The sequence below is a fragment of the Odontesthes bonariensis genome, chromosome 24 (genome assembly GCF_027942865.1).
Source record: "Odontesthes bonariensis isolate fOdoBon6 chromosome 24, fOdoBon6.hap1, whole genome shotgun sequence".
Lineage (NCBI taxonomy): Eukaryota > Metazoa > Chordata > Actinopteri > Atheriniformes > Atherinopsidae > Odontesthes > Odontesthes bonariensis.
The window spans coordinates 1789737-1816072 of record NC_134529.1 but is presented as its reverse complement, the minus strand read 5'-3'; the positions used below and the strand labels follow the sequence as shown (position 1 = coordinate 1816072).

At 43.6% G+C, this 26336-nt stretch overlaps 1 protein-coding gene across 1 annotated transcript in view; it reads left to right on the top strand.

The window, feature by feature from the left end:
- The window catches only part of LOC142375232 (uncharacterized), a 52433-nt gene extending 26882 nt beyond the window's left edge, over positions 1-25551 (top strand). Inside the window, exons 2-4 of the mRNA XM_075459200.1 lie at positions 1437-1590; positions 22706-22825; positions 23935-25551. Of these exons, the coding sequence (XP_075315315.1) occupies positions 1437-1590; positions 22706-22825; positions 23935-24037 (377 nt within the window). The 3' untranslated portion in view covers positions 24038-25551. The remainder of the gene's footprint in view (positions 1-1436; positions 1591-22705; positions 22826-23934) is intronic.
- The last annotated feature ends 785 nt before the right edge of the window (positions 25552-26336 follow it).

Here is a 26336-nt window from a genome sequence, read left to right as displayed (position 1 = left end):
GAGCAACGACACAAAGGGAAACATCAGAAAATGGGGATGGCCATCATGTCAAGTCTCTTTTTTTTTTCACAGCAGCTACAGTAAATGTTCTTTATTTATACAGCCTAAATGCCTAAATATTGCTTAAATATTAAAACCTAAATAAGTCATTTCACCTTTTTTAAATAATTTTTTCTACCCATTGTTTGTATTTTGGGTCGTATTTTCCAGGTTTAAATGTTTTTTTTTCCTAATTTAAGTTGTTTCATGATAGGAGGACCACGTTTCCAGAGTAAGAATTAATAATGAGTTGTTTTTTTTTAATGTAAATGTACTTTATTTCTACAGCCCTTTACAGACAATCAAATCAAATTTATTTGTAGCACATTTCATGTAAGGCAAGGCAAGTCTATTTGTACAGCACAATTCAACTACAGATTCAAAGTGCTTTACAGATACATTAAAGCAGTAGAAATAAAAAGCATGATTTAAATTTTAAACAAAAAAGAAAGAAATAAGAACAATAGATAAAATCAGGAGTTAAAATGTGATGAATTTAAGGCGAGACGCTACAGGTGAATAGGGTAATATTTTAAAATAATAGCTATCACCATGAAACTTCCTCAGTTGATTACTTATACAAGTATGAAAAGAAAATGTATTGCAAGTTTTAGAAATTTGTATGTTTAATTATGCAAATTAGGCATTATCTCATTAAATATGCACACATTTGCATATATTTCCGGAAGATAGATCTGAACATATGATAAAGTCAGGTGCAAAAGTCTTTTTTCATTTTGTTTAAACACTAAATGAAAAGAAAATTACAGAAGGGTTTCAGGATATCTGCTTTCATTACCTAGGAAAGCAAAATATACTGTCCATAGCCTAAAAAAACATAATAATGTCACATAAATCAGGCCAGGAATGATTTATCAACAAATCCTTCTGTAAATATCTCCAGAATACTGCTAAGTGTATAACTGGAAGGTTTGGTGTTAGTAGGTGCTCCATAGGCTGAGATATTGATACTGAAAAAATACAAAAAACGGCGTTTAAAGATTTGAATTCATTTAGGTAAATTTGGACGAAACGCACTGCAGCGAGTGAACAAAATGTGATGAAATAAACATTTTAATTTATGTTTTCACAATTTTCTTTATAGCAGGTTGAAAGAACACATGTTGAAGGAGTAGACTGACCCAAAATCTAAAAATTGACCACTGCATGAAACCACTGTTATTGCCTGCCGTGTCTTGCCTTAATTAATTTAAAAAATTTTAATTTACTGACAAACTGAATTAGATTTATCCTAATATTAAGCATTCTAAATTAATTAAATCTATAAATCTGTCACAGAGTGGAAGTTCTCCAGGTGTGCTGATGATGAAACCTTTAAAAACAGCATCCAGTTCTGACTCAGTAAATCTAATCCGTCTCCATCCTGTGCTCCACAGCCTCCGTCACGAGCCCCGTGGCGGAGAAGGGCCCCCTGGTGCAGCTCACCCACACGGCCCACCGGAGGGAGAAACGCTGCTCCTGCGAGAACCAGAAAGACAAGGAGTGTATTTTTTTCTGCCACATTGGCATCGTCTGGGTCAACTCCCCAAGGTGAGTGGATTATAAATGAGTCTGAGAAACATATTTTAGACACAAACCTCCTGAGAAAACACCTCCAAACACATCCAAGACCTGCGGACAAACGGCAGAGAAAGACGGTGTTAAAGTCCGTCCACAAAGCCAGCGATGAATGATGAGTTAAAGTCCTCTGAGCTGAGTAGATCTGGACTTTTCCCAAGAAAAGAAAAGCCCAGTTTCAGCTGCTACAGGACCGTCAGTAATGAGCTCCCAGCCTTCCAGCTTCACCGTGAAGTTTGGCTCTAAATGTGATAGATAGATAGTTTATTCATCCCAGTTTGTTGCAACAGCGTACAGTATATATCCATATACGCAGCAGGGGGTAAGAAGATGTTCATAAATGATGTTGCTGATATGGGATGTGATACAGCTTCATGTTAAAGAGGCGAACTGTCCCTTTAAGCGTTAGCTGTCGGCTAAATTTAAATGTTTTTCCGTTGACTCTTAAGTCCATCCGCACGTATTTTTAATTTGCTCGTTCCCAAAAAGGAAGCAGGCACAAAGCTCCCTGCACAATAGCTTGCAATTAACTTCATTTTAGTTTGGTATGCGCGAGCAATGAGTGAGCAGTTAGATGTGGTGGGGCTAATAAGAAAGCACACCTTCCCTAAAGGAGGGTAATTTCTGCCATGTTTCCTCTGGCTGGTTCCGAGGAGCCTTTTTTTAACCCTTTAACGGCAGCCCGAGGAGACCACAAAGGGTCGGAAGTGATTGTGGTGAAGCTGATGAGCCCCCGAGCAGTTAACCCCTCACAGCCTGAAGCGTTCTGATAACTGATTGACTGTTCGGGTCCCATGAGCAGCAGGGAGCCCTGTTTCAGCTCAGGCTTCAGATTTTACAATCAAACGTGTCAAAATAATAATAATAATAATAATAATACATTTTATTTATAACGCATTTACAACAAAATCTCAAAGTGCTACAGTGGGATAAAAGACAAATATTAATTTCAAAAGCAGGGACAGTAAAATGCAAATAAAATACACAAATAAAAGTAGTGAGTCCTTTTAACCCCTTAACGCCTGCATTTATATAGCTGTATATAAAAAAATGTTTTGTGTGTGTTTTAGCCTTTAAGTAGATGGTAAAAAATGCTGAGATTATTCATTTCACTTTTGCACAAAAAATAAATAGAATTTTTGGTACTGGGGGAATAAAGATGCTATCTCAGCTGGTTGATTGAGTCAAAAGGTTTGTAGCATATATGCGACAATAGGCGTTAAAGGGTTAAATTCAATTCAATTCATTTTTATTTATATAGCACCAAATATAACAAATGTCATCTCAAGGTACATATAATAAAGTCCAATTCAAGCCAATTGGAATTCAATTAATTGTAATGATAATTATTCATAAAATAATCCAATTCGTTCATATAGAGCCAATTCTGTTTTAAAGTGTTTCACAGTCTGTGAAATGGGGGGATTTTTCTGTCAGATATGATGGTAAAAGTACAACAAAATGTTCTGTAGTTGTTGTTTTTCTTTAGCTCACATTTGAAATTAATTAACTTGAGGGAGAAACCAAGGAGGTTTCACCAAAATAGGTTCCAGAGATGATCCAAAAACAGCTCCAGCAGCGGTGGGACCATCTCAGATTGTTAGTCTGGTCTAAACATAGCAGTGTGGTCTGTTCAAATCGTCCTGCCTTCACCGTTACGAGGCTTTAAAGTGCAGAGGCAGCAGCCACCATCACTAACTACGCCACTAAACGCTGTGGGCCACAGAGAGCAGAACATCCTGCTGAAAACATCAGTCGCTTCCTCCAGAGACCACAGCTGAGGTGCAGGAACACAGTGTTTGTTCACAACTTTACATCAAAAGCTAAAGAGCTGAACTTCAGGAAACCTGGTGCATGGCTGGAGCACCGGAGGACTGAATTAACTTGGGTTCATTTAGAAATTTTTGTTTTAAACTAATCCCACATAATCTCATTTTTGTGCACGACGACATGAAATAATCTGCATAAAAGAAGAAGGTTGCAGCACTTTGGGGGTGTGGATGTTTCAGGATGTTTCAGGATGTTTCAGGATGTTTCTGTCATGAACATGGGGTTTGGTGCCATGTTTTTAGTTTTGTGTTTTAGGCCCCGTTTACAGGATAGGAAGACGCAGATATTTTCCTGCGGTTTGGCCTCTCATTTACACCAAAACCCCGTTTTTATCACAGAAAACGATTATTTCTAAAACCTCCGGCCAAAGTGGAGATTTCTCATAACGCCGGTTATGTGTTGCCGTGCCAACTGGGAGAAACGGCGTTTTAGGTTCTTAAACGTCACATTATGCGCCAGAAAATGCTTAACATCATGCGAGCACCTTGTGTTTACAGTTTGTTTGGCTACTGATCAGGATTATCGTGGATGATGTTAAAGTTCGACTAATTTTTACGTTTGTGCAAACGATTCTGGCCTTACTGCATTTGCAACAGCTGCTCTACATGGAGGATCAGAGGCGAAGGATTGCACGGAGGTCAGCATTTTTACTGCATCTTTCCCTTCCAAGACGTGGTGCAGTGTTGATTCTGAGGATTTTGATTGGCTTGCATGGCTTTATTCCTTTCCCTACACTGCCGCCAACAGGTTTGGCATAGTTATTATGGCACTTGACGGCGTATTTATGCGGGTTGATGTAAATGACAAGTTTTTTGAAAACGATGTTGTGTGCACAATGTTATTATTGAAAACGGAGGGGGGAAATATTAATTTCTCTAAATACCCGGCTATGTGTAAATGTGGCATTAGTTTCTCATGCTTTGGTGTTTAGTCTCTAGTTTTCTAGTCCATGTTTAGTTTTAGTTTTGCCATTTGCTTTTCCCTCACTCCCCATGCCAGGTCATTAGTTTCATTCTCATCAGCTGCACTCATCACTCATCAGTCCCCACAGTACTTAGGTTCCCTGTTTGCTTTCAGTCATTGTGAGATCCTTGCGCCATGCACATATACCTTTCACGCCTTGTTTTTTCCAACTTATGTTCTTTGTTTTGTCTTAGTCATGTTTTGTTTTCATAGATCTAGTTTTGTCATCCAGCTCAGCCGCGCCTTATGTTAACCTTGTTCTGTTTTTTGTGATTAATAAATCAAGCCTTGTTTTTGAAGTCCACATTCGTGTCTTTACGCCTCGCAAAACCAACGCATCATGACAGAAGGATCTCACCAATAATGGACGCGGCAGACATTGAAGCGTTCTGGGACTTAACCATGAAACTCTGAGGCTGCTCGTTAGGGGACTGCAGCTCGTGGAATACATTGCTGGTGTCCAAGGAACTCCTGGATTTTTTTGTTAAGAAACAAGTTCGCAAGACTTGGGATGTGCCCACATCACAGAGCTGGGATGAGGCGAGGAGTGTACGGCGCGCTGCTGTGCTGGACAGAGCCAGAAAAGGTAAGCGTGCTGTACACTTCCTCCCTCATCTCTCCAGCATCCCAGCCTAGAGAGCCATCAGAGCTAGAGGCCACAACTAGATGTTTCAGGATGTTTAAGGATGTTTCAGGATGTTTTGAGGATGTTTCAGGATGTTTTGAGGATGTTTCAGGATGTTTTGTGGATGTTTCAGGATGTTGGAAGATGTTTGGAGGATGTTTCAGGATGTTTGGATGTTTTGGGATGTTTGGATGTTTCAGGATGTTGGAAGATGTTTGGAGGATGTTTCAGGATGTTGGAAGATGTTTGGAGGATGTTTCAGGATGTTTCGGGATGTTTGGATGTTTCAGGATGTTTCAGAATGTTTGGAGGATGTTTCAGGATGTTTCAGGATGTTGGAAGATGTTTGGAGGATGTTTTGGGATGTTTCAGGATGTTGGAAGATGTTTGGAGGATGTTTTGGGATGTTGGAAGATGTTTGGATGTTTCAGGATGTTTCGGGATGTTTGGATGTTTCAGGATGTTTCAGAATGTTTGGAGGATGTTTCAGGATGTTTCAGGATGTTGGAAGATGTTTCAGGATGTTGGAAGATGTTTGGAGGATGTTTCAGGATGTTTCAGGATGTTGGAAGATGTTTGGAGGATGTTTCAGGATGTTTCAGGATGTTTCAGGATGTTGGAAGATGTTTGGAGGATGTTTCAGGATGTTTCAGGATGTTTCAGGATGTTGGAAGATGTTTGGAGGATGTTTCTGGATGTTGGAGGATGTTGGAAGATGTTTGGAGGATGTTTTGGGATGTTTCAGGATGTTGGAAGATGTTTGGAGGATGTTTTGGGATGTTGGAAGATGTTTGGATGTTTCAGGATGTTTCGGGATGTTTGGATGTTTCAGGATGTTTCAGAATGTTTGGAGGATGTTTCAGGATGTTTCAGGATGTTGGAAGATGTTTCAGGATGTTGGAAGATGTTTGGAGGATGTTTTGGGATGTTTCAGGATGTTGGAAGATGTTTGGAGGATGTTTTGGGATGTTGGAAGATGTTTGGATGTTTCAGGATGTTTCGGGATGTTTGGATGTTTCAGGATGTTTCAGAATGTTTGGAGGATGTTTCAGGATGTTTCAGGATGTTGGAAGATGTTTCAGGATGTTGGAAGATGTTTGGAGGATGTTTCAGGATGTTTCAGGATGTTGGAAGATGTTTGGAGGATGTTTCAGGATGTTTCAGGATGTTTCAGGATGTTGGAAGATGTTTGGAGGATGTTTCAGGATGTTTCAGGATGTTTCAGGATGTTGGAAGATGTTTGGAGGATGTTTCTGGATGTTGGAGGATGTTTCAGGACGTTGGAAGATGTTTGGAGGATGTTTCAGGATGTTTCAGAATGTTTGGAGGATGTTGGAAGATGTTGGAAGATGTTTGGTGGATGTTTCAGGATGTTGGAGGATGTTTGGTGGATGTTTCGGGATGTTGGAAGATGTTTTGTGGATGTTTCGGGATGTTGGAAGATGTTTGGTGGATGTTTCGGGATGTTGGAAGATGTTTGGTGGATGTTTCAGGATATTTGGATGTTTTGGGATGTTTGGATGTTTCAGGATGTTGGAAGATGTTTGGAGGATGTTTCAGGATGTTGGAGGATGTTTCAGGATGTTGGAAGATGTTTGGAGGATGTTTCAGGATGTTTCAGAATGTTTGGAGGATGTTTCAGGATGTTTCAGGATGTTGGAAGATGTTTCAGGATGTTGGAAGATGTTTGGAGGATGTTTCAGGATGTTTCAGGATGTTGGAAGATGTTTGGAGGATGTTTCAGGATGTTTCAGGATGTTTCAGGATGTTTCAGGATGTTGGAAGATGTTTGGAGGATGTTTCAGGATGTTTCAGGATGTTTCAGGATGTTGGAAGATGTTTGGAGGATGTTTCTGGATGTTGGAGGATGTTGGAAGATGTTTGGAGGATGTTTTGGGATGTTTCAGGATGTTGGAAGATGTTTGGAGGATGTTTTGGGATGTTGGAAGATGTTTGGATGTTTCAGGATGTTTCGGGATGTTTGGATGTTTCAGGATGTTTCAGAATGTTTGGAGGATGTTTCAGGATGTTTCAGGATGTTGGAAGATGTTTCAGGATGTTGGAAGATGTTTGGAGGATGTTTTGGGATGTTTCAGGATGTTGGAAGATGTTTGGAGGATGTTTTGGGATGTTGGAAGATGTTTGGATGTTTCAGGATGTTTCGGGATGTTTGGATGTTTCAGGATGTTTCAGAATGTTTGGAGGATGTTTCAGGATGTTTCAGGATGTTGGAAGATGTTTCAGGATGTTGGAAGATGTTTGGAGGATGTTTCAGGATGTTTCAGGATGTTGGAAGATGTTTGGAGGATGTTTCAGGATGTTTCAGGATGTTTCAGGATGTTTCAGGATGTTGGAAGATGTTTGGAGGATGTTTCTGGATGTTGGAGGATGTTTCAGGACGTTGGAAGATGTTTGGAGGATGTTTCAGGATGTTTCAGAATGTTTGGAGGATGTTGGAAGATGTTGGAAGATGTTTGGTGGATGTTTCAGGATGTTGGAGGATGTTTGGTGGATGTTTCGGGATGTTGGAAGATGTTTTGTGGATGTTTCGGGATGTTGGAAGATGTTTGGTGGATGTTTCGGGATGTTGGAAGATGTTTGGTGGATGTTTCAGGATATTTGGATGTTTTGGGATGTTTGGATGTTTCAGGATGTTGGAAGATGTTTGGAGGATGTTTCAGGATGTTGGAGGATGTTTCAGGATGTTGGAAGATGTTTGGAGGATGTTTCAGGATGTTTCAGAATGTTTGGAGGATGTTTCAGGATGTTTCAGGATGTTGGAAGATGTTTGGAGGATGTTTTGGGATGTTTCAGGATGTTGGAAGATGTTTGGAGGATGTTTTGGGATGTTGGAAGATGTTTGGATGTTTCAGGATGTTTCGGGATGTTTGGATGTTTCAGGATGTTTCAGAATGTTTGGAGGATGTTTCAGGATGTTTCAGGATGTTTCAGAATGTTTGGAGGATGTTTCAGGATGTTTCAGGATGTTGGAAGATGTTTGGAGGATGTTTCAGGATGTTTCAGGATGTTGGAAGATGTTTGGAGGATGTTTCAGAATGTTTGGAGGATGTTGGAAGATGTTGGAAGATGTTTGGTGGATGTTTCAGGATGTTGGAGGATGTTTGGTGGATGTTTCGGGATGTTGGAAGATGTTTGGTGGATGTTTCGGGATGTTGGAAGATGTTTGGAGGATGTTTCAGGATGTTGGAAGATGTTTGGTGGATGTTTCAGGATGTTCGAATATGTTTGGTGGATGTTGGAAGATGTTTGGATGTTTTGTGGATGTTTCGGGATGTTGGAAGATGTTTGGTGGATGTTTCGGGATGTTTCAGGATGTTGGAAGATGTTTGGTGGATGTTTCGGGATGTTTCAGGATGTTGGAAGATGTTTGGAGGATGTTTCTGGATGTTGGAGGATGTTTCAGGACGTTGGAAGATGTTTGGAGGATGTTTCAGGATGTTTCAGAATGTTTGGAGGATGTTGGAAGATGTTGGAAGATGTTTGGTGGATGTTTCAGGATGTTGGAGGATGTTTGGTGGATGTTTCGGGATGTTGGAAGATGTTTTGTGGATGTTTCGGGATGTTGGAAGATGTTTGGTGGATGTTTCGGGATGTTGGAAGATGTTTGGTGGATGTTTCAGGATATTTGGATGTTTTGGGATGTTTGGATGTTTCAGGATGTTGGAAGATGTTTGGAGGATGTTTCAGGATGTTGGAGGATGTTTCAGGATGTTGGAAGATGTTTGGAGGATGTTTCAGGATGTTTCAGAATGTTTGGAGGATGTTTCAGGATGTTTCAGGATGTTGGAAGATGTTTGGAGGATGTTTTGGGATGTTTCAGGATGTTGGAAGATGTTTGGAGGATGTTTTGGGATGTTGGAAGATGTTTGGATGTTTCAGGATGTTTCGGGATGTTTGGATGTTTCAGGATGTTTCAGAATGTTTGGAGGATGTTTCAGGATGTTTCAGGATGTTTCAGAATGTTTGGAGGATGTTTCAGGATGTTTCAGGATGTTGGAAGATGTTTGGAGGATGTTTCAGGATGTTTCAGGATGTTGGAAGATGTTTGGAGGATGTTTCAGGATGTTGGAGGATGTTTCAGGATGTTGGAAGATGTTTGGAGGATGTTTCAGAATGTTTGGAGGATGTTGGAAGATGTTGGAAGATGTTTGGTGGATGTTTCAGGATGTTGGAGGATGTTTGGTGGATGTTTCGGGATGTTGGAAGATGTTTGGTGGATGTTTCGGGATGTTGGAAGATGTTTGGAGGATGTTTCAGGATGTTGGAAGATGTTTGGTGGATGTTTCAGGATGTTCGAATATGTTTGGTGGATGTTGGAAGATGTTTGGATGTTTTGTGGATGTTTCGGGATGTTGGAAGATGTTTGGTGGATGTTTCGGGATGTTTCAGGATGTTGGAAGATGTTTGGTGGATGTTTCGGGATGTTTCAGGATGTTGGAAGATGTTTGGTGGATGTTTCAGGATGTTGGAAGATGTTTGGTGGATGTTTCAGGATGTTGGAATATGTTTGGTGGATGTTGGAAGATGTTTGGATGTTTTGTGGATGTTTCGGGATGTTGGAAGATGTTTGGTGGATGTTTCGGGAGGTTTGGATGTTTCAGGATGTTGGAAGATGTTTGGTGGATGTTTCGGGAGGTTTGGATGTTTCGGGATGTTTGGATGTTTCAGGATGTTGGAAGATGTTTGGTGGATGTTTCAGGATGTTGGAAGATGTTTGGTGGATGTTTCGGGATGTTGGAAGATGTTTGGTGGATGTTTCGGGATGTTGGAAGATGTTTGGTGGATGTTTCAGGATGTTGGAAGATGTTTGGTGGATGTTTCGGGAGGTTTGGATGTTTCGGGATGTTTGGATGTTTTGGGATGTTTGGATGTTTGGTGGATGTTTGGTGGATGTTGGAAGATGTTTGGTGGATGTTGGAAGATGTTTGGTGGATGTTTCGGGATGTTTGGATGTTTCAGGATGTTGGAAGATGTTTGGTGGATGTTTCGGGAGGTTTGGATGTTTCGGGATGTTTGGATGTTTCAGGATGTTGGAAGATGTTTTGTGGATGTTTCAGGATGTTGGAAGATGTTTGGAGGATGTTTCAGGATGTTGGAGGATGTTTCAGGATGTTGGAAGATGTTTGGAGGATGTTTCAGGATGTTGGAGGATGTTTCAGGATGTTGGAAGATGTTTGGTGGATGTTTCAGGATGTTTCAGAATGTTTGGAGGATGTTTCAGGATGTTTCAGGATGTTGGAAGATGTTTGGAGGATGTTTTGGGATGTTTCAGGATGTTGGAAGATGTTTGGAGGATGTTTTGGGATGTTGGAAGATGTTTGGATGTTTCAGGATGTTTCGGGATGTTTGGATGTTTCAGGATGTTTCAGGATGTTGGAAGATGTTTCAGGATGTTGGAAGATGTTTGGAGGATGTTTCAGGATGTTTCAGGATGTTGGAGGATGTTTCAGGATGTTGGAAGATGTTTGGAGGATGTTTCAGAATGTTTGGAGGATGTTGGAAGATGTTGGAAGATGTTTGGTGGATGTTTCAGGATGTTGGAGGATGTTTGGTGGATGTTTCGGGATGTTGGAAGATGTTTGGTGGATGTTTCGGGATGTTGGAAGATGTTTGGAGGATGTTTCAGGATGTTGGAAGATGTTTGGTGGATGTTTCAGGATGTTGGAATATGTTTGGTGGATGTTGGAAGATGTTTGGATGTTTTGTGGATGTTTCGGGATGTTGGAAGATGTTTGGTGGATGTTTCGGGATGTTGGAAGATGTTTGGTGGATGTTTCAGGATGTTTCAGGATGTTGGAAGATGTTTGGTGGATGTTTCAGGATGTTGGAAGATGTTTGGTGGATGTTTCAGGATGTTGGAATATGTTTGGTGGATGTTGGAAGATGTTTGGATGTTTTGTGGATGTTTTGGGATGTTGGAAGATGTTTGGTGGATGTTTCGGGATGTTGGAAGATGTTTGGTGGATGTTTCGGGAGGTTTGGATGTTTCAGGATGTTGGAAGATGTTTGGTGGATGTTTCGGGAGGTTTGGATGTTTCGGGATGTTTGGATGTTTCAGGATGTTGGAAGATGTTTGGTGGATGTTTCAGGATGTTGGAAGATGTTTGGTGGATGTTTCGGGATGTTGGAAGATGTTTGGTGGATGTTTCGGGATGTTGGAAGATGTTTGGTGGATGTTTCGGGATGTTGGAAGATGTTTGGTGGATGTTTCGGGATGTTGGAAGATGTTTGGTGGATGTTTCAGGATGTTGGAAGATGTTTGGTGGATGTTTCGGGAGGTTTGGATGTTTCGGGATGTTTGGATGTTTTGGGATGTTTGGATGTTTGGTGGATGTTGGAAGATGTTTGGTGGATGTTTCGGGATGTTTGGATGTTTCAGGATGTTGGAAGATGTTTGGTGGATGTTTCGGGATGTTTGGATGTTTCGGGATGTTTGGATGTTTCAGGATGTTGGAAGATGTTTGGTGGATGTTTCGGGAGGTTTGGATGTTTCGGGATGTTTGGATGTTTCAGGATGTTGGAAGATGTTTTGTGGATGTTTCAGGATGTTGGAGGATGTTTGGAGGATGTTTCAGGATGTTGGAAGATGTTTGGTGGATGTTTCGGGAGGTTTGGATGTTTCGGGATGTTTGGATGTTTTGGGATGTTTGGATGTTTGGTGGATGTTTGGTGGATGTTGGAAGATGTTTGGTGGATGTTTCGGGATGTTTGGATGTTTCAGGATGTTGGAAGATGTTTGGTGGATGTTTCGGGATGTTTGGATGTTTCGGGATGTTTGGATGTTTCAGGATGTTGGAAGATGTTTGGTGGATGTTTCGGGAGGTTTGGATGTTTCGGGATGTTTGGGATGTTTGGATGTTTCAGGATGTTTCAGAATGTTTGGAGGATGTTTCAGGATGTTTCAGGATGTTGGAAGATGTTTCAGGATGTTGGAAGATGTTTGGAGGATGTTTTGGGATGTTTCAGGATGTTGGAAGATGTTTGGAGGATGTTTTGGGATGTTGGAAGATGTTTGGATGTTTCAGGATGTTTCGGGATGTTTGGATGTTTCAGGATGTTTCAGAATGTTTGGAGGATGTTTCAGGATGTTTCAGGATGTTGGAAGATGTTTCAGGATGTTGGAAGATGTTTGGAGGATGTTTCAGGATGTTTCAGGATGTTGGAAGATGTTTGGAGGATGTTTCAGGATGTTTCAGGATGTTTCAGGATGTTTCAGGATGTTGGAAGATGTTTGGAGGATGTTTCTGGATGTTGGAGGATGTTTCAGGACGTTGGAAGATGTTTGGAGGATGTTTCAGGATGTTTCAGAATGTTTGGAGGATGTTGGAAGATGTTGGAAGATGTTTGGTGGATGTTTCAGGATGTTGGAGGATGTTTGGTGGATGTTTCGGGATGTTGGAAGATGTTTTGTGGATGTTTCGGGATGTTGGAAGATGTTTGGTGGATGTTTCGGGATGTTGGAAGATGTTTGGTGGATGTTTCAGGATATTTGGATGTTTTGGGATGTTTGGATGTTTCAGGATGTTGGAAGATGTTTGGAGGATGTTTCAGGATGTTGGAGGATGTTTCAGGATGTTGGAAGATGTTTGGAGGATGTTTCAGGATGTTTCAGAATGTTTGGAGGATGTTTCAGGATGTTTCAGGATGTTGGAAGATGTTTGGAGGATGTTTTGGGATGTTTCAGGATGTTGGAAGATGTTTGGAGGATGTTTTGGGATGTTGGAAGATGTTTGGATGTTTCAGGATGTTTCGGGATGTTTGGATGTTTCAGGATGTTTCAGAATGTTTGGAGGATGTTTCAGGATGTTTCAGGATGTTTCAGAATGTTTGGAGGATGTTTCAGGATGTTTCAGGATGTTGGAAGATGTTTGGAGGATGTTTCAGGATGTTTCAGGATGTTGGAAGATGTTTGGAGGATGTTTCAGAATGTTTGGAGGATGTTGGAAGATGTTGGAAGATGTTTGGTGGATGTTTCAGGATGTTGGAGGATGTTTGGTGGATGTTTCGGGATGTTGGAAGATGTTTGGTGGATGTTTCGGGATGTTGGAAGATGTTTGGAGGATGTTTCAGGATGTTGGAAGATGTTTGGTGGATGTTTCAGGATGTTCGAATATGTTTGGTGGATGTTGGAAGATGTTTGGATGTTTTGTGGATGTTTCGGGATGTTGGAAGATGTTTGGTGGATGTTTCGGGATGTTTCAGGATGTTGGAAGATGTTTGGTGGATGTTTCGGGATGTTTCAGGATGTTGGAAGATGTTTGGAGGATGTTTCTGGATGTTGGAGGATGTTTCAGGACGTTGGAAGATGTTTGGAGGATGTTTCAGGATGTTTCAGAATGTTTGGAGGATGTTGGAAGATGTTGGAAGATGTTTGGTGGATGTTTCAGGATGTTGGAGGATGTTTGGTGGATGTTTCGGGATGTTGGAAGATGTTTTGTGGATGTTTCGGGATGTTGGAAGATGTTTGGTGGATGTTTCGGGATGTTGGAAGATGTTTGGTGGATGTTTCAGGATATTTGGATGTTTTGGGATGTTTGGATGTTTCAGGATGTTGGAAGATGTTTGGAGGATGTTTCAGGATGTTGGAGGATGTTTCAGGATGTTGGAAGATGTTTGGAGGATGTTTCAGGATGTTTCAGAATGTTTGGAGGATGTTTCAGGATGTTTCAGGATGTTGGAAGATGTTTGGAGGATGTTTTGGGATGTTTCAGGATGTTGGAAGATGTTTGGAGGATGTTTTGGGATGTTGGAAGATGTTTGGATGTTTCAGGATGTTTCGGGATGTTTGGATGTTTCAGGATGTTTCAGAATGTTTGGAGGATGTTTCAGGATGTTTCAGGATGTTTCAGAATGTTTGGAGGATGTTTCAGGATGTTTCAGGATGTTGGAAGATGTTTGGAGGATGTTTCAGGATGTTTCAGGATGTTGGAAGATGTTTGGAGGATGTTTCAGGATGTTGGAGGATGTTTCAGGATGTTGGAAGATGTTTGGAGGATGTTTCAGAATGTTTGGAGGATGTTGGAAGATGTTGGAAGATGTTTGGTGGATGTTTCAGGATGTTGGAGGATGTTTGGTGGATGTTTCGGGATGTTGGAAGATGTTTGGTGGATGTTTCGGGATGTTGGAAGATGTTTGGAGGATGTTTCAGGATGTTGGAAGATGTTTGGTGGATGTTTCAGGATGTTCGAATATGTTTGGTGGATGTTGGAAGATGTTTGGATGTTTTGTGGATGTTTCGGGATGTTGGAAGATGTTTGGTGGATGTTTCGGGATGTTTCAGGATGTTGGAAGATGTTTGGTGGATGTTTCGGGATGTTTCAGGATGTTGGAAGATGTTTGGTGGATGTTTCAGGATGTTGGAAGATGTTTGGTGGATGTTTCAGGATGTTGGAATATGTTTGGTGGATGTTGGAAGATGTTTGGATGTTTTGTGGATGTTTCGGGATGTTGGAAGATGTTTGGTGGATGTTTCGGGAGGTTTGGATGTTTCAGGATGTTGGAAGATGTTTGGTGGATGTTTCGGGAGGTTTGGATGTTTCGGGATGTTTGGATGTTTCAGGATGTTGGAAGATGTTTGGTGGATGTTTCAGGATGTTGGAAGATGTTTGGTGGATGTTTCGGGATGTTGGAAGATGTTTGGTGGATGTTTCGGGATGTTGGAAGATGTTTGGTGGATGTTTCAGGATGTTGGAAGATGTTTGGTGGATGTTTCGGGAGGTTTGGATGTTTCGGGATGTTTGGATGTTTTGGGATGTTTGGATGTTTGGTGGATGTTTGGTGGATGTTGGAAGATGTTTGGTGGATGTTGGAAGATGTTTGGTGGATGTTTCGGGATGTTTGGATGTTTCAGGATGTTGGAAGATGTTTGGTGGATGTTTCGGGAGGTTTGGATGTTTCGGGATGTTTGGATGTTTCAGGATGTTGGAAGATGTTTTGTGGATGTTTCAGGATGTTGGAAGATGTTTGGAGGATGTTTCAGGATGTTGGAGGATGTTTCAGGATGTTGGAAGATGTTTGGAGGATGTTTCAGGATGTTGGAGGATGTTTCAGGATGTTGGAAGATGTTTGGTGGATGTTTCAGGATGTTTCAGAATGTTTGGAGGATGTTTCAGGATGTTTCAGGATGTTGGAAGATGTTTGGAGGATGTTTTGGGATGTTTCAGGATGTTGGAAGATGTTTGGAGGATGTTTTGGGATGTTGGAAGATGTTTGGATGTTTCAGGATGTTTCGGGATGTTTGGATGTTTCAGGATGTTTCAGGATGTTGGAAGATGTTTCAGGATGTTGGAAGATGTTTGGAGGATGTTTCAGGATGTTTCAGGATGTTGGAGGATGTTTCAGGATGTTGGAAGATGTTTGGAGGATGTTTCAGAATGTTTGGAGGATGTTGGAAGATGTTGGAAGATGTTTGGTGGATGTTTCAGGATGTTGGAGGATGTTTGGTGGATGTTTCGGGATGTTGGAAGATGTTTGGTGGATGTTTCGGGATGTTGGAAGATGTTTGGAGGATGTTTCAGGATGTTGGAAGATGTTTGGTGGATGTTTCAGGATGTTGGAATATGTTTGGTGGATGTTGGAAGATGTTTGGATGTTTTGTGGATGTTTCGGGATGTTGGAAGATGTTTGGTGGATGTTTCGGGATGTTGGAAGATGTTTGGTGGATGTTTCAGGATGTTTCAGGATGTTGGAAGATGTTTGGTGGATGTTTCAGGATGTTGGAAGATGTTTGGTGGATGTTTCAGGATGTTGGAATATGTTTGGTGGATGTTGGAAGATGTTTGGATGTTTTGTGGATGTTTTGGGATGTTGGAAGATGTTTGGTGGATGTTTCGGGATGTTGGAAGATGTTTGGTGGATGTTTCGGGAGGTTTGGATGTTTCAGGATGTTGGAAGATGTTTGGTGGATGTTTCGGGAGGTTTGGATGTTTCGGGATGTTTGGATGTTTCAGGATGTTGGAAGATGTTTGGTGGATGTTTCAGGATGTTGGAAGATGTTTGGTGGATGTTTCGGGATGTTGGAAGATGTTTGGTGGATGTTTCGGGATGTTGGAAGATGTTTGGTGGATGTTTCGGGATGTTGGAAGATGTTTGGTGGATGTTTCGGGATGTTGGAAGATGTTTGGTGGATGTTTCAGGATGTTGGAAGATGTTTGGTGGATGTTTCGGGAGGTTTGGATGTTTCGGGATGTTTGGATGTTTTGGGATGTTTGGATGTTTGGTGGATGTTGGAAGATGTTTGGTGGATGTTTCGGGATGTTTGGATGTTTCAGGATGTTGGAAGATGTTTGGTGGATGTTTCGGGATGTTTGGATGTTTCGGGATGTTTGGATGTTTCAGGATGTTGGAAGATGTTTGGTGGATGTTTCGGGAGGTTTGGATGTTTCGGGATGTTTGGATGTTTCAGGATGTTGGAAGATGTTTTGTGGATGTTTCAGGATGTTGGAGGATGTTTGGAGGATGTTTCAGGATGTTGGAAGATGTTTGGTGGATGTTTCGGGAGGTTTGGATGTTTCGGGATGTTTGGATGTTTTGGGATGTTTGGATGTTTGGTGGATGTTTGGTGGATGTTGGAAGATGTTTGGTGGATGTTTCGGGATGTTTGGATGTTTCAGGATGTTGGAAGATGTTTGGTGGATGTTTCGGGATGTTTGGATGTTTCGGGATGTTTGGATGTTTCAGGATGTTGGAAGATGTTTGGTGGATGTTTCGGGAGGTTTGGATGTTTCGGGATGTTTGGATGTTTCAGGATGTTGGAAGATGTTTTGTGGATGTTTCAGGATGTTGGAAGATGTTTGGAGGATGTTTCAGGATGTTTGGTGAATGTTTCAGGATGTTTCGGGATGTTTCGGGATGTTGGAAGATGTTTCAGAATTTTTTTCGAAACAAGCTTTTTTTTTTTTACATTTGAAGAGGTTTTTAAGCTAATTTCAAGATCACTTTTATTTCAAATGTCCCAAATATCACATTTTATTTCAAGAAATCTTGACAAGCCGATTTTCACTCCGATCTTCGTTCCATTGGCAGATTTTTTTGCTCCAGGTTCCCGGTGTCTGCAGGAACCCAACGGGCCTGCAGCTCAGACCCTCGGACGATCTGAGACAAACCAACTCGCCGATGGTTTCTGTGTTTTTATTGGATTGTTGAAATTAGAAATCTCAAGTAACACCAAACTTAACCTTTGGAGGGAGGTCCTCCTGCTACCTGCTGCTGCAATGTGAAGATAACACAGATTATTGAGTCCTCTCAGAGTAAATGTTATTCTTAAAGTCAGATTTTCACCCTCACAAGTGTTAAAACAAACTGTGAAATCAGCGAGGAGTTTCTGTCTCCGAAGGATTCTTCCAGTGGTCCAACCCGGCCGCGGTCCAAACCAAAGACAGACTAATGGACAACCGCGAACCTCCTCCAGGATCAAACTCAAACAAACAACTTCTTTAACATCTGGACACGTTTGCTTTGCAAAGACACAACATAAAACACTGTTGTTTGGCAGAGACGGCTGCGCTGTGCGCCAGAACCGAGCTGTGAAATAATGTCTAAATACTGTGAGCCCGACTTTCCATGAGCACACTGCTGTTTCTGCATATCTGTGAGCATTAACAAATATTGAACCGGGAGCAGAGCGCTCGTATTTCAAGGTGGAAGCTGACTCGCGCTGTGACAGTTATGAGCTGTTTCTTAAAAGCTGAAGCTTTTCCAAATGGTTTCAGGATTTTTGCCTCCGTTATAATAATAGCGACCACGTGAGGGCGCTGTCCCAGCCGGCCCTTTTTACAAGAAACGATCATGAGCCAAAGCTGTGAAGACAATGGCTGTGTTCGAAACTACATACTGCATACTACATACTGCATACTACATACTGCATATTTTCATACTACATACTTCAAACTCATCGATCAGACAGTATGCAGAGCGTTTACCCACAATGCATTTCGCTCCTGCCCGAGCCGAACTCAGCCAGCCTGAAGCTGATTTCTCTTAAGCTCTAAACTCTGTAAACTTTAGCAACATTTGAAACATTTTCAGATGAGAAAGTAGTCGTTTAGATCCCCAACGTGTTGAAAACCTGACAAAATACCGGCTGTTTACAATTTTGTTCCCACGAATTCGGCGCTACTAAAGCTAGCCGCAGTGAGCAACGCACTTCCGGTTATTTTCACAAAATAAAATACCCGTTGCCTTTTATCATAGGGAAAGCCGTTACGGTACAATTGGTGCTTTTGTTTTGAAAACAGGAAGTGAACCTACCCTCGTTGTAGCTAGCTTGAAACTGCCATTTTGACAGGAGGAGACAATCGTGACGTCACGTTATGTTGCATCTTGGGTAGTTTGAGTATGAGTAGTAACCTCATGATGCATACCCAACATTTCGGAGAATCTAGTATGCATCCGGGAACTTCTCGCTTACTCAAACTCGCATACTAACTCAAAAAGTTAGTAGGAGTTGTAGGAGTAGTAGGAGTAGTAGGAGTAGTATGCGGTTTGGAACACAGCCAATGATCTTTCTGAAGCAAACGCTCACTGTCAGCGCTCTCATGGCGTTTCAGCCGCAGTCGGCCATCTTAGTTCCTCGTGAGTTCCGGACGTCATCATTCAGGCACCACTCTTTGAAGGTGTAGCTATAAGAGTGTTGACATCAGAGGATTTCTGCAGGTTAGAGCATCAAAAAGCTGAGGATTCTCTTTCTAAGGAACGCTTAGATTGGAATCAGTGTTGGCGGTTAGTGTTGACCACGAGCCCGTTAACTGGTTCTGTTCTGATGAGGCAGACTCTGTGAGCGGTTAGCCCACATGAAGGTGGCATCCTGCTGCCAGGCGCTCGCTGGCATCTGGCTGGGATGCCTCCTGGTCGCCTGCCTTTACAGGTTTTTCAGGCAGCTCCAACTGGGAGGAGGCCCCGGGGCAGACCCAGAGGGATCCCATCTGGGCTGGGAACAGCTCGGGATCCCCCAGGAGGAACTGGAGAGGGAGGGAGGGAGGGAGGGATGGATGGATGGAAGGATGGATGAGTGGTTTGATGGGTGGATGGATGGACGGATTGACGGATGGACGGATGGATAAAGGATGGATGGACGGATTATGGAAGGATGGAAGGATGGATGGACGGATGGATGGATGAGTGGATAAAGGATGGATGGACGGATGGATGGATTGACGGATGGACGGATGGATAAAGGATGGATGGACGGATGGATTGACGGATGGACGGATGGATAAAGGATGGATGGACGGATTATGGAAGGATGGATGGACGGATGGATGGATGAGTGGATAAAGGATGGATGGACGGATGGATGGATTGACGGATGGATAAAGGATGGATGGACGGATGGATTGACGGATGGATGAGTGGATGGACGGATGGATTGACGGATGGACGGATGGATAAAGGATGGATGGACGGATTATGGACGGATGGATGGATTGACGGATGGACGGATGGATAAAGGATGGATGGACGGATGGATTGACGGATGGATGGATGAGTGGATAAAGGATGGATAAAGGATGGATGGACGGATGAGTGGATAAAGGATGGATGGACGGATGGATGGATGGACGGATGAGTGGATGGATGGACGGATGGATAAAGGATGGATGGACGGATTATGGACGGATGGATGGACGGATGGATGGATTGACGGATGGATAAAGGATGGATGGACGGATGGATTGACGGATGGATGAGTGGATGGACGGATGGATTGACGGATGGACGGATGGATAAAGGATGGATGGACGGATTATGGACGGATGGATGGATTGACGGATGGACGGATGGATAAAGGATGGATGGACGGATGGATTGACGGATGGATGGATGAGTGGATAAAGGATGGATAAAGGATGGATGGACGGATGGATGGATGGACGGATGAGTGGATGGATGGACGGATGGATAAAGGATGGATGGACGGATTATGGAAGGATGGACGGATGGATAAAGGATGGATGGACGGATGGATGGACGGATGGATGGACGGATGGATGGATTGACGGATGGACGGATTATGGAAGGATGGATGGATGGATGGATGGATGAACATCCATCTTGAGGAGCTGTAACCTCTCCACACTCCACTTTAGTCGATTCATCTTCTTCTTCTTCTGTCTTTTTCCTGCAGCTTATGGCAGAGCACTGAGGTGAACCTCCACCTCGCTGTCAGCCCCACAGAATCATAGTTTTATGTTTCACAATTAAAACGGTGACATCAGCCCCAGAGTCGGCCCTTTGTTTCTCCTTATCAGTGTCTCAGAGTCTCTGTGGGGAAGTTCTGACTTCGGATCCAACTCCTCTCTGAGTGGCTCCTGTAGCTCCTCCCAAACCACAGAGCAGGCACCTCACAATTATCCATCATGTTGTTCTACTGGCGACTGTGTGTCTGCTTTCATTAAAACATACCATGTGAACATGTTAGAAAGCAAGCTAATTTCCCCTGAATGGATTACTTTTAGTCAGTGACTCGATTCCCAGCTGCTCCAGAGGTCAGAAAGGTCACAACAACAGAAACGGAGTTCCTCTGACTCTGAGTTACAGACAGTATGCAGAGCGTTTACCCACAATGCATTTCTCTCCTGCCCGAGCCGAAATCAGCCGGCCTGAAGCTGATTTCTCTTAAGCTCTAAACTCTGTAAACTTTAGCAACATTTGAAACATTTTCAGGTGAGAAAGTAGTCGTTTAGATCCCCAACGTGTTGAAAACCTGACAAAATACCGGTTGTTTACCATTTTGTTCCCACGAATTCGGCGCTGCTAAAGCTAGCCGCAGTGAGCTAACGCACTTCCTGTTATTTTCACAAAATAAAATACCCGTTGCCTTTTATCATAGGGAAAGCCATTACCATACAATTGGTGCTTTTGTTTTGAAAACAGGAAGTGAACCTACCCTCGTTGTAGCTAGCTTGAAACTGCCGTTTTGACAGGAAATGACGATCGGCGACGTCACGTTACGTTGCATCTTGGGTAGTTTGAGTATGAGTAGTAACCTCATGATGCATACCCAACATTTCAGAGTATCTAGTATGCATCCGGGAACTTAAAAAAGTTAAAGTTAGTATGCGGTTTGGAACACAGCCAATGATCTTTCTGAAGTAAACGCTCACTGTCAGCGCTCTCATGGCGTTTCAGCTGCTGTCGGCCATCTTAGTTCCTTGTGAGTTCCGGACGTCATCATTCAGGCACCAACATGAGCCAAGGCATCCTGTCCCAGAGGGCTGCTCCCCCCCATCAGTGAGTATCAAAGGGGACAATGTGTGGATGTTTCTGAGGCAAAAACATCCACCCCTGCTCTGCCATATCGGCTCCAAATCATCTCCACCACTTCTGGGTGGAGTCTCCAGTCGCCCTTGGCGGGAGAGAACAACCGCCACACTGTTCTGTACGCCTGGAAGGTGTACGGCCCTGAGGCTCAGGAGGTGGGGAAATGCCCACGTTAGGAGCTGCTGTGACACCTGCAGCCCCTGCTTGGACCTGGTGCCACCCTGATGATTTATGTGATACACTGCTGAGGTGCTGTCTGTGCGGACGAGAACACGCCGCCGCTTCAATACAGGAAGAAAATGTTGCAGTGCGAGATATATTGCCCTGAGCTCGAGCACATTTATATGTTCCCAACTTCTGAACTAATTCATCTGAGATAAAACCTAGTTCAGAAGTGTTTGAATCCAGGTTTTATCTCACAGATTAATTAGTTCAGAAGTGGATCAAACACTTCTGAAACTTGTAGCTGAGGAGAAGCGGCAGAAACGTTCGGTGCATCAATCCCACCAAACGTTTTTATACTTTGTTTAAATCAAACATGAGAAACGCATCGATAAAAATATCTGAGAACATATTAAACTCATCACAAATCTGGGATAAATATCCGCTTTGGGCCCAGCGAGCTGATGGAGTCTCACTTTCATCCTTCTAAATCAAATTGGTCGAGCTGATCCCGCTCTGAACAGCTCTGACGCTGCCAGGCGGACAGAAAATGTTGGACTGTGCGATGTTGTCTGGCTGTGGATCGACACATGACCGATAACTCGCTTAAAAAACAGCTCAGGATGGAGCTGAGCAGAGGCGAGGTGGAGCCGTAACTCACCGAGCTGCAGTTCAAGAGTTCAGGTCGCTCAGATTTATTCATCCCTGAAACCCCAGAGAGCAGCCGGCTAACCCTCCGTCGGAGAGGTGGAGGTGAAGCCAGCGCGCTAAGGAAAACAACATGGAGGTCAACGAGCAGCTGAGAGCAGACGGATGATCCGGCAGAAACGAGCGGGAGGATCAGGAGATGAAAGGGTCGCGTTTAATCACCGGCCGCGATGTGGAAACGAGTCCCAGATGTGCCGCTCAGTCAGGATCCAGATCTGCTCCAAACCGCTCCAATTATCAGCTAAATGATACGTTTTACACACATTCAGCTCGGGTTTGTGAGCCTCTGCAGGTTACTCACCGCCGGGGTGGAGTCCGCCCGGCGGTGAGTAACCTGCAGAGAGGCGTCGGCGGCGTCGCGCGGTCGGCTCGCCGCGGCCAAACAACACGGCTCGTGATGTTTGCGGTGCGGCTGCTGCCCGGGCCGCGGGTCACTGATGGATTTCTGTGAGACGAGTTCCAGATATTGCAGTGTGTGTGATGAAGTGTGTGAACGCTAACGCCCGCTGTGTCCCGCAGCCACGTGGTGCCGTACGGGTTCGGCTCGGCTCGGCTGCGACGGGAGCTCCGCCGCTGCCTCTGCTCGGACTCCCAGGACGCCGCGTGTCTGAGCTTCTGCGCCGGCCACCTGCAGCCGAGGTGAACATAAGCTGACACGCTAACAGAGGATAGCACCCGCTAACACAGACTAACACAGGCTAACACACGCTAACAGAGGATAGCACCCGCTAACACAGTCTAACACACGCTAACACAGACTAACACACGCTAACAGAGAATAACACCCGCTAACACACGCTAACACAGGCTAACACACGCTAACAGAGGATAGCACCCGCTAACACAGTCTAACACACGCTAACACAGACTAACACACGCTAACAGAGAATAACACCCGCTAACACACGCTAACACAGGCTAACACACGCTAACAGAGGATAGCACCCGCTAACACAGTCTAACACATGCTAACACAGACTAACACACGCTAACAGAGAATAACACCCGCTAACACACATTAACACATGCTAACACAGGCTAACACACGCTAACACACGAGGTGAGCATACGCTAACACACGCTAACACGGGCTAACACACACTAACAGAGGATAACACCCGCTAACACAGGCTAACACACGCTAACAGAGGATAACACATGCTAACACAGGCTAACAGACTAACTCACGCTAACAGAAGATAACACATGCAAACACCCGCTAACACAGGCTAACAGAGGCTAACAGAGGCTAACAGAAGATAACACATGCAAACTCCCGCTAACACAGGCTAACAGAGGCTAACACACACTAACACACGCTAATACACGCTAACACACACTAACACACGCTAACACACGCTAACACTGGCTAACACACACTAATACATGCTAACACAGGCTAACACACGCTAACACACACTAACACAGGCTAACACATGCTAACACATGCAAACACAGGCTGATGCACGCTAACACACGCTAACACTGGCTAACACACGCTAATACATGCTAACACAGGCTAACACACGCTAACACACACTAACACAGGCTAACACATGCTAACACACGCTAACACAGACTGATGACACGCTACCACAGATGAACACACGCTAACACAGGCTAACACAGACTGATGACACAGGCTAACACACGCTAACACACGCTAACACACGCTAACACAGGCTAACAGATGCTAACACACGCTAACACAGACTGATGACACGCTGCTCTCCTCTTTTTCTCCTCAGAGGCGACGACGCTGCCGTGAAGGAGACGACTGACAGACAGAAGCGGTACAGAGCTGCATTCTGGGAAAAAAGGAGCAGACACGCCCTCAAACGGCAGACCTGAGGGAGGTGGAGGCGCTGCCGCTACACCTTTAACTCCAGCTCTGCCGAACAGAGTCCTTAATGTATCAGAAATAACAAATATTGGACCTTTTTGATTGTGCGGCTGCCTGGCGGCGGCCTGCTCGTGTACGTTGTGTGTTTATGTGAATGTGATGATGGCGACGCGTTCGGATGGGAGAGCTCGCCGCTGACCAGCTTTTTACGCAGCAGAAGCCCCGCCCCCTCCCCCCCGCTGACCTCTGTGTGGCTCTCAGCTGACCCCGAGCAGAAAAACACGCCACCAGTGGAGTCAGCTGAAAACCTCACATGTGCAATGCCGCTCGCTAGAGCTCCTGCGCGGCGTCACGTAACCCAAACTGACACGTGATCCTCACACGCCTCGCAGCGCAGGTACGGTGCACGAAAAGGGACAAAACTCCCACCACTGAGAACCCGCGGGAGGTTACATCTGACCACGATGACTTGAATGACTTGAGTGTTAAGCATCTAGCATAACTTCCAGCTTTGTCCGTCATTTGAAGATCCATTCTGACCAGTAAGTGCTTGTTAAATTAGCTAATATTATCCTGTCAGTAGTTAGCTAACGTTAGCTTGATATGATACGGGGTGGACAGGTTGGACACATTGGCCAATGATGTTTACTGACAGTTACTTATATCTTTGTGTTTTCACTTTATGAAGATCAGATTCTGCAGGTAAAATTGCAATAAAAAGGTGACCTGACTTTGACTACATCTGACCGATGATTGGCCGGGAAGCTTTAGCTGCTCCGGCTTCTTGGTCGGCTGAATTTTGACCCTTTTGGTGCACCGTAACCCGATGGCTGAAGTCCCGTGAGAGCAAAGTTTTACATGATAAATGTGACTTTACTTTCAAATTTTAATGGTATTATCGGAGAAATCGTCTAACATTCCACACAGCTCCCATTTAATCTTGTATTATTGGAACTTTAACTTGAAATAAAAAAACCTTTTTACACATTTTAGCTACTTTAATAACTTTGACGTGTGAAATGAAACCTTTTCTTTCCTTCTGTCAGAGCTCCGGAGTGAACGTGAAACATTAAATATGCGTCTGTGCAGACAGTAACCACGGTAACCACGCTGCCGTCCGCCTGTATTTGTATTCGCACCTTTACTTCTTCGTCCAACGTGTCAAAGTGTCTCTGAGAAGTGATGCAAATAAAGTATTTATTTCCTGTTTAACCCTCTGCTGCACATATGAAGTATAACCAAAGGAAATATTTAAGTAGATGAGAACTATGTACCGACCATCATCTCCATCTGCTGAGAAGCTGAAGCTGACCGTAGAAACTGTTGCCCGGGTAACGGTGCGTCGCCTGAGAAGCTGTAGCTGACCGTAGAAACTGTTGCCAGGGTAACGGTGCGTCGCCTGAGAAGCTGTAGCTGACCATAGAAACTGTTGCCAGGGTAACGGTGCGTCGCCTGAGAACGTGAAAATGTTTCCTTCACCTGCATTACGATGTTTGACCACTAGGTGGCAGGAAAACTGAGAAAATACAGAAATAATAATAAAGGGATAGTTCAACTTTTGTGGAGTCTGTTTTATTTGTGTCAGATTGAAACGTCTGAGTTTAAAACACATCCAGCAGTGGATCCAGTTACACCGGCTCTGATTCCTCCTGAAAACAGAAAAAATATAGACATTCCTACATTAGTGTTTCCTTCTGTTTCCAGCTGTTTCCAGCTGTTTTAACCAGCTGTTTTAACCAGCTGTTTTAACCAGCTGTTTTTGACCAGGTGGTTTTAACCAGCTGTTTTAAACAGCTGTTTTAAACCAGCTGTTTTTAACCAGCTGTTTTTAACCAGCTGTTTTAACCAGCTGTTTTTCTGTTTATTTAAAATGAGGTGACGTCTTATTGTGAGCAGCTTTGATACAAATAAAATAAAAACTGAACAGAAACAGGAGAATCTGCCACTCGGAAAGTGTCCAGAACACGAGCTTTACCAGCAGCTAAAACACATTTAAAGTAAAACGCTTTATTTCAGCACCAGAGAGGTTTCCAACACTTTTTCTGTCTGTGATTATCAGGTTTTATCTTCCTCCATCTTTCCTTCGAGCGGTTCTCAGTCCCTTCTTTTACTGTGACCCTCAGAAGTCCATCCATCTGCTCCTACAGGGAGATGTGGGGGGGTGTAGGTGGAGGGGGGGCTGATGGATGAGTGAGTCTGCACATCCTTCACTTTTCATTAAAAGACTGTCTGTGACCTCCGACCCTCAGTCAGCAGAGAGGCCCTGGACTCCATCTCCTGCTCCGTGGTGGTGAGGAAGCGTGTTTT